At 43.6% G+C, this 13,725-nt stretch overlaps 1 protein-coding gene across 24 annotated transcripts in view; it reads right to left on the bottom strand.

Moving 5' to 3' along the window:
* The window catches only part of fbrsl1 (fibrosin-like 1), a 447,606-nt gene that overhangs the window by 21,813 nt on the left and 412,068 nt on the right, over nt 1-13,725 (bottom strand). For all 24 annotated transcript variants that reach the window (XM_090190951.1, XM_090190956.1, XM_021621864.3 and 21 more), the window contains 2 exons: nt 4,875-5,295; nt 509-768 (listed from right to left, as the gene is read on the bottom strand). In XM_090190951.1, coding sequence (XP_090047077.1) covers nt 509-768; nt 4,875-5,295 — 681 coding nt within the window. Of the gene's footprint in view, nt 1-508; nt 769-4,874; nt 5,296-13,725 lie in introns of those variants that run through there.

Below are 13,725 nucleotides of genomic sequence, written 5' to 3'. Positions count from 1 at the left end.
TTACATTTTATTCCCTCTGTACTTGGATGCTTTTATTGTACAGTTGGGTTTACATTTCTGCAACAATTGACAACAATTAAAATCACATTAGATTGGTACTCTGGCTGAATTGCTACTTAATGTTACAGAATAGCCCTTTGTTCTCAAATGTCCCATTAGATCATTACCATGACCTATTATTACCTCTACTACTTGTTATTTTTTACTCTTACATTTATTATATTGATTAATGTTCTGCATTGTTGAGGGAGCTAGCACATAAGCATTTTGCTTCACCTTTTATACCTGCTGTAAACTGTGTATGTGACAAATAAAATGTGATTTGATTTATTATTAATTTATCAAGAGAACAGGTCACAAAAAACTATAGAGCAAAGTCTAAGAAAACATACTAGTACTACAAGGGGAATACACACATAGCTGAACGTGTCCAGTTTCTACACTCTCGCTGCCAAGACAGGCAGACGGACTAGCCTTGCTACCAGAGATGTAAGGAGGGCAATCTTACCAGGGTAGGGGGTGCCAGCAGGGTGCCCAGGGACCACAAGACTGTTAGTGGGTAAGGTCGGAGGTGGCGGCAGTGTGGCAGGGGTTGCGAACATGGCCGGATGGCGATGGGCCGGGCTTCGCAGGGAGGAATAGTGTGAGGTAGAGAGGTTGGCTATAGACAGAGGCAGGGCCGGGGTGGAGGAGGGGAGGCTGCTCAGGTGGTGTGGTGAGGGGGGCAGGTGGTGGTGTTTGGGGAGGCCTGCGCTGCTGCCGCTGTGACTGTAGAAAAGACAGAAAGAAAGAAAGACCAATGAGTTATATACAGTTGAAGTCGGAAGTTTACATACACCTTAGCCAAATACATTTAAACTCAGTTTTTCACAATTCCTGACATTTAATCCTACTAAAAAAAATCTTAGGTCAGTTTATTTTAAGAATGTGAAATGAAATGTCAGAATAATAGTAGAGAGAATATTTTTTTTCTGCGTTTATTTCTTTCATCACATTCCCAGTGGTCCAGAAGTTGACATACACTCAATTAGTATTCTGTAGCATTGCCTTTAAAATGGTTTAACTTCACAAGGGTAGGGGGCACTATTTTCACCGCCGGATGAAAAGCGTGCCCAAAGTAAACTGCCTGCTACTCAGGCCCAGAAGCTAGGATATGCATATAATTTGTAGATTTGGATAGAAAACACTGTTAAAATAATGTCTGTGAGTATAACGGAACTGATTTGGCAGGCGAAAACCTGAGAAAAATCCATCCAGGAAGTGCGATTTTTTTTAATGTTTGTAGTTTTCTATTGAATGCCATTACAGTATCCCTTGACTTAGGACTCAAATTGCACTTCCAATGGCTTCCACTAGATGTTAACAGTCGTTCGAAATTGTTTCAGGATTTTATTCTGAAAAATGAGAGAGTAAGACCACTCTGAATGAGTGGACCCTACAGTATCCCAGAGGTTTTTCATGCGCACGACTCAGAGAGCGCCTTTCTTGTTTACCTTTTATATTGACAACGTTATTGTCCGGTTGAAATATTATCGATTATTTAGGCCAAAAACAACCTGAGGATTGATTATAAACATTGTTTGACATGTTTCTACAAAACTTTAAGGATACTATTTGGATTTTTCGTCTGCCTGTTTGACTGCGTTTGAGCCTGTGGATTACTGAACAAAACGCGCAAACAAAACTGAGGGTTTTGGATATAAAGAGGGACTTTATCGAACAAAACAAACATTTATTGAGTAAATGGGAGTCTTGTGAGTGCAACCATATGAACATCATGAAAGGTAAGTGATTAATTTTATCGCTATTTCTGACTTGTGTAACTCCTCTACTTGGCTGGTAACTGTTTGTAATGATTTGTCTGCTGGGCGCTGTTCTCAGACAATCGCATGGTATGCTTTTACCCTAAAGCCTTTTTGAAATCTGACACCGTGTTTGGATTAACAAGAAGTTAATCTTTAAACCGATGTATAACACTTGTATGTTTTATGAATTTTTATGATATTTCTGTTTTTGAATTTGGCGCTCTGAAATTTCACTGGATGTTGGCCAGGTGGGACGCTAGGTCAGGGCTTTGTCATGGCCACTCCAATACCTTGACTTTGATGTCCTTAAGCCTTTTTGCCACAACTTTGGAAGTATGCTGGGGTCATTGTCCATTTGGAAGACCCATTCGCAACCAAGCTTTAACTTCCTGACTGATGTCATGAGATGATGCTTCAATATATCACGTAATTTTCCTCCCCCATGATGTCATCTATTTTGTGAAGTGCACCAGGCCCTCCTGCAGCAAAGCACCCCCACAACATGATGCTGCCACCCCAGTGCTTCACAGGTTGGGATGGTGTTCTTCGGTTTGCAAGCCTCCTCCTTTTTCCTCCAAACATAACGATGGTCATTATGGCCAAACAGTTTATTTTTGTTTCATCAGTCCAGAGGACATTTCTCCAAAAGTACGATCTTTGTCCCCACGTGCAGTTGCAAACCGTAGTCTGGCTTTTTTATGGTGGTTTTGGAGCAGTGGCTTCTTCCTTGCTGAGTGGCCTTTCAGGTTATATCGATGTAGGACTCGTTTTACTGTGGATATAGATACTTTTGTACCTGTTTCCTCCAGCATCTTCACAAGGTCCTTTTCTGTTGTTCTGGGATTGATTTGCACTTTTCTCACATTCATCTCTAGGAGACAGAACGCGTCTCTTTCCTGAGCGGTATGACGGCTGCGTGGTCCCATGGTGTTTATACTTGCATATGAACGTGGTACTTTCAGGCGTTTGGAAATTGCTCCCAAGACTTGGAGGTCTTGGCTGAGTTCTTTTGATTTTCCCATGATGTCAAGCAGAGGCACTAAGTTTTAAGGTAGGCCTTGAAATACCTCCAATTGACTCAAATGATGTAAATTAGCATATCAGAAGCTTCTAAAGCCATGACATCATTTTCTGGAATTTTCCAAGCTGTTTAAAGGCACAGTCAACTAAGTGTATGTCAACTTCTGACCCACTGGAATTGTGATACAGTGAATTATAAGTAAAATAATCTGTCTGTAAACAATTGTTGAAAAATTACTTGTGTCATGCACAAAGTAGATGTCCTAACAGACTTGCCAAAACTATAGTTTGTTAAACTTCTTAGGGCTAGGCGCCTTTTTTCTCCACTTCCTGTCTGAATGACATGCCCAAAGTAAACTGCCTGTAGCTAAGGCCCTGAAGCCAGGATATGCATATAATTAGTACCATTGGAAAGAAAGTTTGTAGAAATGTTAAAATAATGTAGGAGAATATAACACAACAGATATGGTAGGAGAAAATCCAAAGAAAAACAAACCAGAATTTTTTTGGGGGGACCATCCTCTTAGAAATTTAAGAGAAAGGTCATATTGAAAATGAGCTCCCTGGATGCAATTCCTATGGATGCAATTCGTGTTTGGGTGCGCTATGAAGACATTATGCACCTGCTAAAATCGGTTTCCTATTGAACATACTTCTTTCCGTAAGAAATATTATAATTTGACTACATTTTAGGGTATCTGAGGAGTAAATAGAAACGTATTTTGACTTGTTGAAACAAAGTTTAGGGGTAGATTTTCGGATTCCTTTCTCTGCATGTTGAAAGAGTGGATTACTCAAATCGATGGTGCCAACTAAATGGACGTTTTGGGATATAAAGAAGGATTTTATATAACACAATGACACTACATGCTATAGCTTGGACCCTTTGGATGACAAATTGGAGGGAGATTTTCAAAAAGTAAGTGAATATTTAATCGTTATTTGTGAATGTATGAAACCTGTGCTGGTGGAAAAATATTTTGATGTTGGGGGCTGTCCTCAAACAATCGCATGGCATCTTTTCGCTTTAATAGCTACTGTAAATCGGACAGTGCAGTTAGATTAACAATAATTTAAGCTTTCAACCGATATAAGACACTTATATGTACATAAATGTTTAAAATCCATATTATTTATGATTATTTATTGGAATTTCGCTCCCTCCAGTTTCACCCGAAGTTGGGACCCCTAGTCCTAAGAATTAACAATACATTTGTGGAGTGGTTGAAAAACGAGTTTTAATGACTCCAACCTAAGTGTATGTAAACTTCTGACTTCAACTGTAGATTCTGGTTCAGTGAATTTGAGTGGGTTTATTACATGACTGGAAGCTGTGTATGAATTCTGAGAATGTATGTGTATATGTGATGTGCTGATCTGAAATTTCATTTTGAGTACACAAGATAACGACTAATTTTTTAGCTTTGAATAATTCAGCCTGTTTTGAGGATGAAATTGGGTCATTAGACGATGTCACCTAGGTCATATTTTCGAACATTAGATAGCACATTGTAGCCAAACTACTTTGGAGCTATCCTGTTATCCTTTGCTAGATACGTGACAGATCAGTGCAGGTGGAATCAACACGCTATCTGACGTAAGTCAATGAGGTATTGTATCATATCAGCAAGGTATAAAGTATAAGAAGACTGCTAGGCATAATTAAACAGAACCAGATCATGTAAGAGAGCTAGGCAGAACTAAACAGACCCAGATCATGAAAGGGAGCTAGGCAGAACTAAACAGACCCAGATCATGAAAGGGAGCTAGGCATAACTAAACAGAACCAGATCATGTAAAAGAGCTAGGCAGAACTAAACAGACCCATATCATGTAAGAAGGCTAGGCATAACTAAACAGACCCAGATCATTAAAGAAGGCTAGGCATAACTAAACAGACCCATATCATGTAAGAAGGCTAGGCATAACTAAACAGACCCAGATCATGTAAGAGAGCTAGGCATAACTAAACAGACCCAGATCATGTAAGAGAGCTAGGCATAACTAAACAGACCCAGAGCATACGGATAAGATGTGGTCCTACTGTACCTGATGTCGTGCAGGCTGTTGTACTGCAGTGGGTGATGCTGGTGATGTTGGTGGCTGATGAGAGGCCTGGCGTGGTGTTGGTGCTGGGGGAGAGGGAGCGAGACAGGGACCCGGTGCTCCTGGAGAGGGTGGGGCTGGGCCCTCAGCAGGGGAGGGGTGGGGATGGGCAGCGCCCGGTCTGACTCTCTCTTGATGAGGAGGGGGGGCGGGGAGGAGAGCCGCACCCTTGGTGGGTGGGGCTGAGGGGGGGCTGCCGCGGTGGCAGAGGGGGCAGGGGAGCCCGTAGGCGGGGAGGCCGGGGTGGGGCTGGACACACGCGGAGTGAAGGACACCTCGTTACTCTGCTCCTGGCTACGCTGGAGCCCTGATACTTTGGCCGAGCTGACAGCCTTGGACTCTGGATTCTCATTCGTCGTCACACCTGCAGAGGCAAAGAGACAAGGAATGTTAAGGGAGGATGTAGATATACCATTGCCTGGTGTACTGAAAAAGCTGGGAGAAGTGTCTGTCTAACTGTTATTGAGAACCATGTGTGCAGAAGAAAAATAACAACTAATACACTACATTACCAAAAGTATGTGGACACCTGCTCGTCGAACATCTCATTTCAAAATCATGGGCATTAATATGGAGTTGCTTCCCCCTTTGCTGCTATAACAGCCTCCACTCTTCTGGGAAGGCTTTCCACTAGGTGTTGGAACATTGCTGCGGGGACTTGCTTCCATTCAGTCACAAGAACATTATAGAGGTTGGACACAGAGCCTGGCTCGCAGTCGGCGTTCCAATTAATCCCAAAGGTGTTTGAAGGGTCAGGCCTCTGTGCAGGCCAGTCAAGTTCTTCCACACCGATCTCAACAAACCATTTCTGTATGGACCTCGCTTTGTGCATGGGGGCATTGCCATGCTGAAACAGGAAAATGCCTTCCCTAAACTGTTGCCACAAAGTTAGGAGCACAGAGTAATCTAGAATGTAATTGTATGCTGTAGCATTAAGATTTCCCTTCACTGGAACTAAGGGGACAAGCCAGATCCCATGAAAAACAGCCCCAGACCATTATTCCTCCTCCTCCAAACTTTACAGTTGGCACTATACATTGGGGCAGGTACTGTTCTCCAGGCATCCGCCAAACCCAGATTCATCCGTTGGACTGCCAGATGGGGAAGCGTGATTCATCACTCCAGAGAAAGCATTTCCACTGCTCCAGAGTCCAATGGCGGCGAGCTTAACACCACTCCAGCCGAAGCGTGGCATGGTGATCTTAGGCTTGTGTACTGTGTGCTTGATTTTATACACCTGTCAGCAACGGGTGTGGCTGAAATAGCCGAATCCACTAATTTGAAGGGGCGTCCACATACTTTTGTATATATAGTGTATCTGCCTGCCTCCCCTGTCCCCTCCCCTCTCTCCATCACCGTACTGCCTCTACACGTCTCCTACCCAAGGATCCCTTTTTCTTTCCCTCCCTAGGTTTTATGAAGTGTTTAATCAGGTCATTTTCATGCTTGACTATAATCAGATGATCCAATTTCTGCGAGCGATCCAGTCAGTATGAATAAATCACACCTAATTAAAGTTAAATGCCACTACTATTCAGGGCTTTGCTGAGCACACAATCTGGCATGAAATAATTATGTTTCAATTGTGCTGTGAAAAGAGATCACGGCCCCTTATCATGGCCTTGCTGCGTCTTCACCCCACAGATCTTTCAAGGGATTTCTAAAGCTGTAGGCTACAGCCAAACACTTTGAACCCAGCCAGCTACTTCATCTGGGTCCCTGGGAAGACAAGGAGCTTTTGTAACAAGGAGAATTCCAATGAATTTCCATATTCAGTACCAAGAGCATAACATTTTAATGGGCTACAATGTTTCTACTAAATAAATAATGCTACAGAGAACATAAATCTCAAGGAGGCTTTAATTGGAATCTATAGACAAAAAGCCCTGCTCGAGAAAATGGTGACTGACAGGACAAGTGCTAGTGGTGATAAAGGCATATTTCACTGTGTTTTCCTGACCACAGTCAAAATATAGGTTTCAAATGAGCAAATCAGCTGGGAAGTGGAATCACTCTGAATACAGAAATATAACCTGCAAGTAAAGAGAACAAATATTAAAGAGGAAGGAGAAAATGGAGAGACAGATTGAGATAGAGGGAGAGAAAGAAAGACAGACTTGGACAGAATGGCCCTTTAACCATCTCTAACTTCTGCCTCTAATGCAGCAGAGATTCAAGAAGGCTTACTAGAGCCTCAATTAAACAGCTCCATGGGAGTCTCAGAGCGCCGCAGAGAGCAGCCAGTGACAAATGAGAGCTAGCCTACTGCCTTTAGCAGCTAGTGAGAGCTCAGTTCCTCAGAGCAGGCAGACTCCTATTGGAATATCCAGGGCTTAATAGAACCCGCTTAATCTTCCAAGGATTCTAACGCCCATAAAAGGGTAATAAAACGCTGTGTGGAGATTTTAAACACGTTCCCCCTTCGCCTTTACAGGAGCAGCGGGGGAGGCAAAGGTGTCACGACTTTCCAAATGAATTCAGGTCTGGGTATAATAATACGGCTTTATTATAAAAAGGGTCTTAAATAAGGATTCCTTGTCTGGGTAGGCCGAGAGAGAGCGAGAGAACGAGCGAGAGAGAGAGAAAATGAGAGCGAGGCAAATAATTATCTGTCGAAATGTCGCCCTTCGCTGACGTTGCCGTGGAAACCCCTCTCTTTCCTAGACACATTGTGGAGGAAGGAAGCCAATAGGACGGCTGAGGCTGTAATACTGAGGACACAATGAGCGGTGGAGGGTTATCTTAATGATGATTATAATGGGGTGTAATGGAGGCAGGGGGGACCTGATGTGTCAGCCTGAGACTCTCTATCTCCTCATTAAAACAGTTTGCCAGACTAGACCAGGCCGAGGGAGGGGCCGTACACTTCACACGCGCACACACACATGCACACACACACACACACAGCCAGGTTCTGCCTTCTCATTCTAATGAAGGGCAGGATCTGATTGTGAATGTGTTATGGTCACATTACAATCCCTATTACTGTCTGGTATGCCTAGGGGCTGATGGTAACATGGTATGCTATCATATATGGCCCTCAGCTACTATCTGGTTCATACTGTGTTGAGCATATGCCTACAGCAAACACACAGAGACATGAGAAGTGATCCATCAATGGAACAACATGTTTGTTATTGTTGAGATTGTACCAATACATTAACAAGTTTAGATTGTATTCTTGTCTGATGGTAAAGCGAGGGCCTGGTAGTATCCAAGTGACAGGAATTATTCTCTGACATGTTTCATCACAGGGATTAATGCTGTTACAAGAACATTTCAATTGGTAATACTTACCTACCGCCCAAAGCACCATTTCACTGTTAATACTGTCACCGCCCAAAGCAACTAACAGCTCTCCTCGCAACTGAATCTGATGACTGTCAACTGTAGTTCCACAGTCAATCACAACCTTCAGGTTTACACTTCTCCTTCATCGCTCAGGACAAAATGTTATCTTCCTGAAAAATCTCACAATTTCATTCAGCAGGCAAGCCAAACTGCACCAATAAACATCTGAGATAGTCATTCAAATGAAGCCGTAACATGGGTACAAACACATGAAAACACATGGAACAGATGGAGAAAAAGCAGTGCTTGAGGACAGCCCCACTGTGTATGTCCTAGGCCTGGTTAGGGCTCGAGGAGACAGTGATACTCCCGTATTCAGTGCACGGGAGGTCAGGGACAATTCATCGGTTAGTGCACAATTTGACATTGACACTCCCTTGGGGAGTGTTGGCATCACTGTTCACCAGATGACATTTCAGGCCACTATTGATCTTTCTATGGTTGTTCCTGTGGCCTGCGTACTCTGGGGATTTGGTGTGGCACTGAGAGAAGGGAGGAGGGGATGGAGGGAGGAATGGAATGAGGGATGGAGGGAGGGGGTGGATGAATGGATGGAGAGACAAATGGATGGACGAAGAGAGGGAAAGTGGGATAGATGGAGGGAGGGGGTGGATGAAAGGATGGAGAGACAAATGGATGGACGAAGAGAGGGAAAGCGGGATAGATGGAGGGAGGGAGAAAGGGACACCAGATGGACGACAGGCTTCAGGACACCCCCTCTGTGACTGATGTGTCCATCGGGGACGAGGGTGACCTCTGTGACCCCTGGGGTCGTTCCACAGCTGTCCTGTCTCTGACACCCTTCACATCTGACCCTCTCTGTCCCCCTGGAACATCTGGCCACCACTCCTCTCCCCTCCATCCCTCCCTCTACACTGACAGGGTTTGTTCCAAATTGCACCCTATTCCCTTTACATATCCCTATGGGCCCTGGTCAAAAGTAGTGAACTATATAGTGAAAAGGGTGCTATTTGGAACGCATCCAGAGAGACAGAGCGGGCAGATGGTCTGTGCTGCCAGCAACCAGAGCCATCAATAAAGGATTAGGTGGTCCATCATGACACCATGTCTCTCACAGAGAGAGACCATTATGTCAGTCTGAGGAGATTGACTGATAGTTGATGAGTCTTGGATGTTTTACATGTAAATACAGGTTGTGCATTACTTTTATTTATTTTTACCCTACCAGCCCCTCCTGATTACAGCAGACTAACGGACAAAATGTTTCGCCCACATGTACGGTACATGAAGTTAAATAATTATACATACAGTATATTCCAAGTGCTGAATTTTCACACACAGCGGCCAATCCATCATTCATTCTGATGTTAACTCCAACCTTCCAATGTCCACAGACTAACCAATCTTTCCCAGTATAATACAATTTTGCTATTTCCTTTTGCAATACATTCCTCCATTTACTGTGATGTCTTACAAGGGTCCTGAACCTCCCTATTTCTACCATTTCTACTGATATTGCCCTAAAAAGGAATACTTTACCAAGAGTATAATGGTATTTCCCATTGACTGATCGTGCATGACTTACTTCACATAAACCCCTCTCCTCTTGGGGAGAATAGGTTGTGAATAAGAGGTTGTCTATAATCAATTATCAATTAACAAAATACAAGAGGATTTCAATGAAACAACAACAGACCATTGAGAGCCAAAGCAGTTCTACTGTGTGCGCATATAATTACTATTTTTGCATCCAAACATATTGGTTTACTTTAGTAGATACCCAAATGAAGGATGACTTGCAAATAATAGAACATAACCCTTTGTCAACGCTTTGTCAACGCTTTGCCGTTTATTTCAGGCACACCTGGGATGTCCACCTGCAAACGAGTCCGACCTCCCTCTGGATTAGATATCTAAATCATGTCCTAATTCAGTCGCCAACCAAACCATCACTCATGCAAATCAGAGAGGTGTATGAATAACCTGGCCACCACAGCCACCACCGCCAATGTATGCAGTACAACCAAGAGAGAGGGGGAGTAATAAACCTGTATGCAAATAAAGTTTTAAAGTTAGAACATAGGGGTATGTAAATTCTCTCCATCATGACCAGAGGCCATTGAAGCCTGGCGCTGTGAAAAGAGAGAAGAGATCCAAGCCACCCCAGTCATCGCAGTCACCTCGCCCACCGGGCGTTCTCCTTTACAAGGCAAACTCTGCGGTTCGCTCACATCACATCATCACTTTACCAGAACATGAACAGTCTGGGACGTCCACAAAAAAAAAGGATATATCAAAAATAAAGAAATAAAGTGAGGAGTCTCCTGAAGAAGTTGGAGGAGGCAGACGGTTCTGTAGAAAACACACTCCACCTTGATCTCCCTCCCAGCTTGGCACTGCTCTAACACAAAACTCTCCTGTTTCTCAGTAGTGGAATTCACAACGTTGAGCTTTTTCCTCTTTGACCTCTCTAGCGTCTGTCGGTGCATGCCAAGGCCTAGCTCACGACTGAGTGGCTGTGGAAAATGACTAAAACAGGTACTGGCAGGAGACAGGAAACCCACGCAGCCTTGGGAATCAACACCTCATTGCTGCTTGCCTGCCTGTGATCCATTCTGTTACAAGAAGAAAAACAGAAAGAGGCGGAGTGGTTTGATCTAAATGATTTTGGAGGATAATGAAGGAATGGGAGGCCGGCTAGCTGAGTAGCAGCAAATCGTCACGTTAATAATCAAATCACAGTGAAATTTGCGATGGTCAGTTTCTTCATCCTCACACTGTTGAGGATGAGCGTTTGGAATGGCATTTAGCGGGAGGCCAAGGCAATGCTTTGTGAAATCACTCAGAGATGTTCATGGGAAATGAACAGGGAGAGGCTGCCAAGATATGTAGAAAGTGGGGACAGCTGGCGTGTTTCAATTAGTTTTGTCCATTGCAGCTGACAAAAGGACTCGGATGGCAACAGAATGGGATGGGTGTGAAGCTGTAACACGTTTACTGTCAAAGCCTGCACATCCACTGTGGGCACCTAATGTTTATTTGGAAGAGCTGGGCTGGGCTGGCAGCCCTGTCTGGTATGAATCAGTGTCTCTGTTTCTGCATGCTGGGCTTGGATTCAAATCCACATGGACATATGTGGCACCAGGCATATGCCATCTTCTCCTGTGGCACGTGATTGTGTCGAAGGGGGTGATGCAGATTAGCACCTTCTGTAAAAACTCACAGAGGTCTCTGAAATGAGGTGTACTGGTCCCCCTTGGTCAGTTCAGAGAAACACTATGTTGATAAATGTGTCTGTTTTAAAAAATATATATTTTGTCATTTTGTATATTGTACGTTGAATATACGTTTGATGTATTTATGCAGAATTCATCTGAAAAAGGGACCCTCGTCTCAGTAGGACTTCTCTGTCAATATAAAGGTTTATTAATAAAAGTATGGATGCCTGTATGTTCTGACTGGACAAAATCTGGCCCAAGCCATGTTTTTCTGCTTCAGTGGTGGCCAAACAAACCCTTGTTCCACTCTAAACTTTAATTAAACTCTGGTCACAATGAGTTCCAGAAGGACAAGACCCCTTCACCCCCTCCCAAACCCTAAAACCCATCACTCCCAGCCTCATCTGAAAACCCCTCGGGTCGTATGAGGTCAGTGCCACTGAGACTTCCTGAAGAAAAGAGGGCGGATGACATCTTTCAGCCTTTCAACATAAAGCTCAAGTCTAATGGCTCTTCTGACACACACAGGCCACCCTGCAGTCTGGAATGTGACCCCTTTCACCGTTGTTGACCCCTGACCATGGCAGTTGCCCTGGGGACTGTGTGGACAGACAGACAGCGGGAGAAACATCTATGAACTTCAAGGAAATCTCAGGAAGTTGTGATGTGCGGTGCGGCGTGGAGCTGAGCGCACTAGCCTTATCAATCCATTAATTAGCACGACACGCTCGCCTACTGGACTCGAACGCAGTGGCGGCAGCTGTCTCGATTGATTACAGGAGAGGACGCAGCGCTGCAATTACCTAGATGACTGGAGACAACGCCTGCCACTTCTAATAAAGGCTCTGGACTCCTGTTCCCCATCATGGAGCAGTGGAGAGAGAAAACCAACCAATGAACCAACCAAGCCTCCTCACCTTTCCTCCTGGATACCTTCAAGACCTTTTCAGAGTCTCTACAGGGCACCACAAAGCTCAGTGTGGGCTGTAATTCTTTAGCTGTGTGGAAGCTTTACTTAGGCTTGCATAATGCCTTAGCAATCTCAACAATACTGCTTTGTTGCCCTGCAGGACATCATGCTTTATTGAGACCAGCAGCTGGTTTACATACCACACAGAAAATAGGAAAAAACAGGACAGGAAAACAAGACCTCCAAGCTTCAAGTCTCAGCAGAGATGTGTTTTTAGGATATGCTTTTTTCTGGGGATCTGAAAATGTAAATAAAGGTACTCCACCACACCAGTTCAAGAATGAACCTGCAATGAGCCCACATGTCACTAAGTGGATATAGTATTATCTTTCAGTGACTGATTACTTCTCAATGGAAGGAAATGGCTGAATGAAAATCCTTCAACAGATCCCAAGTGGCATGACAGGGAGCTGAAAGAGCCTGCATACTTGTCTTCTCCACTCTAATCTCTATTTCAATATATAGCCTCACTGTTCTCCCCTCTCGACCCCAAAAGCAAAGCAACAATTGGAAGGTTGACAGCTCTTCACCATTTGTCATACCATCATTCAATGTTTTGTTGTTTGCGGCCATAGCCGTTCAGACCCATGAAGGTGTAGGATAAATATTTTCTGCTAGATTGTGTTTCGTCAAGTGCTTTCAAGATAACTGTGTCAATTCGCTTTGAATTGGATATTGATGTAGATTCCCACCTGTTTAATCCAAATGATTAAAAATGGTGCTTTTATTAAGAGCGGGATATGGATCGCTTTCCAGTAAAATACTAGTACAGCAAGCTTCTTAGTGAAGCTAAGCTTACATTCAACAACAAGAACAATGTCGTCAGTTAGAATGAGATCATCCATCGACTGTTTCTGTAATGTGTCCATGTTTTACCTTGGTGTTATTGCATGCCCAGCCTTCGAGTCTCTACGGTCTCCAATGATCAAAGGCTTTAGATTGCTGCCTGAATACCTACAGTATGTACTCATTAGAGCTTGTCAATGGTCTACCCTTCACCAATGCATTCCTGCTTCCAATTCAAATTCCACACAGATGTCTCACATCGCACTCATCCAAGAATCACAAAGACTAGCCTATAAATCACAGTTTTTCAGAGTAAATATATGCTCTCAGAAACAGATAGGCCTAGCTCCTAAATGCAAAAGATTGACATATGCCTATTGGATGGGCTTGTGCACAGGACACATACAATGCCTGAGACAAAATGAACGATTCATGGATTAATGGGTAATCAAAGGAAATGAAATATATACAGTTTGTAATGGACCAAACAGAATAAGAAGAATCCACT

This window comes from Oncorhynchus mykiss, chromosome 11 (assembly GCF_057628025.1).
Source record: "Oncorhynchus mykiss isolate SJ-2025 chromosome 11, ASM5762802v1, whole genome shotgun sequence".
In the NCBI taxonomy this organism is placed as follows: domain Eukaryota; kingdom Metazoa; phylum Chordata; class Actinopteri; order Salmoniformes; family Salmonidae; genus Oncorhynchus; species Oncorhynchus mykiss.
This window is presented reverse-complemented; position numbering and strand designations above follow the sequence as displayed.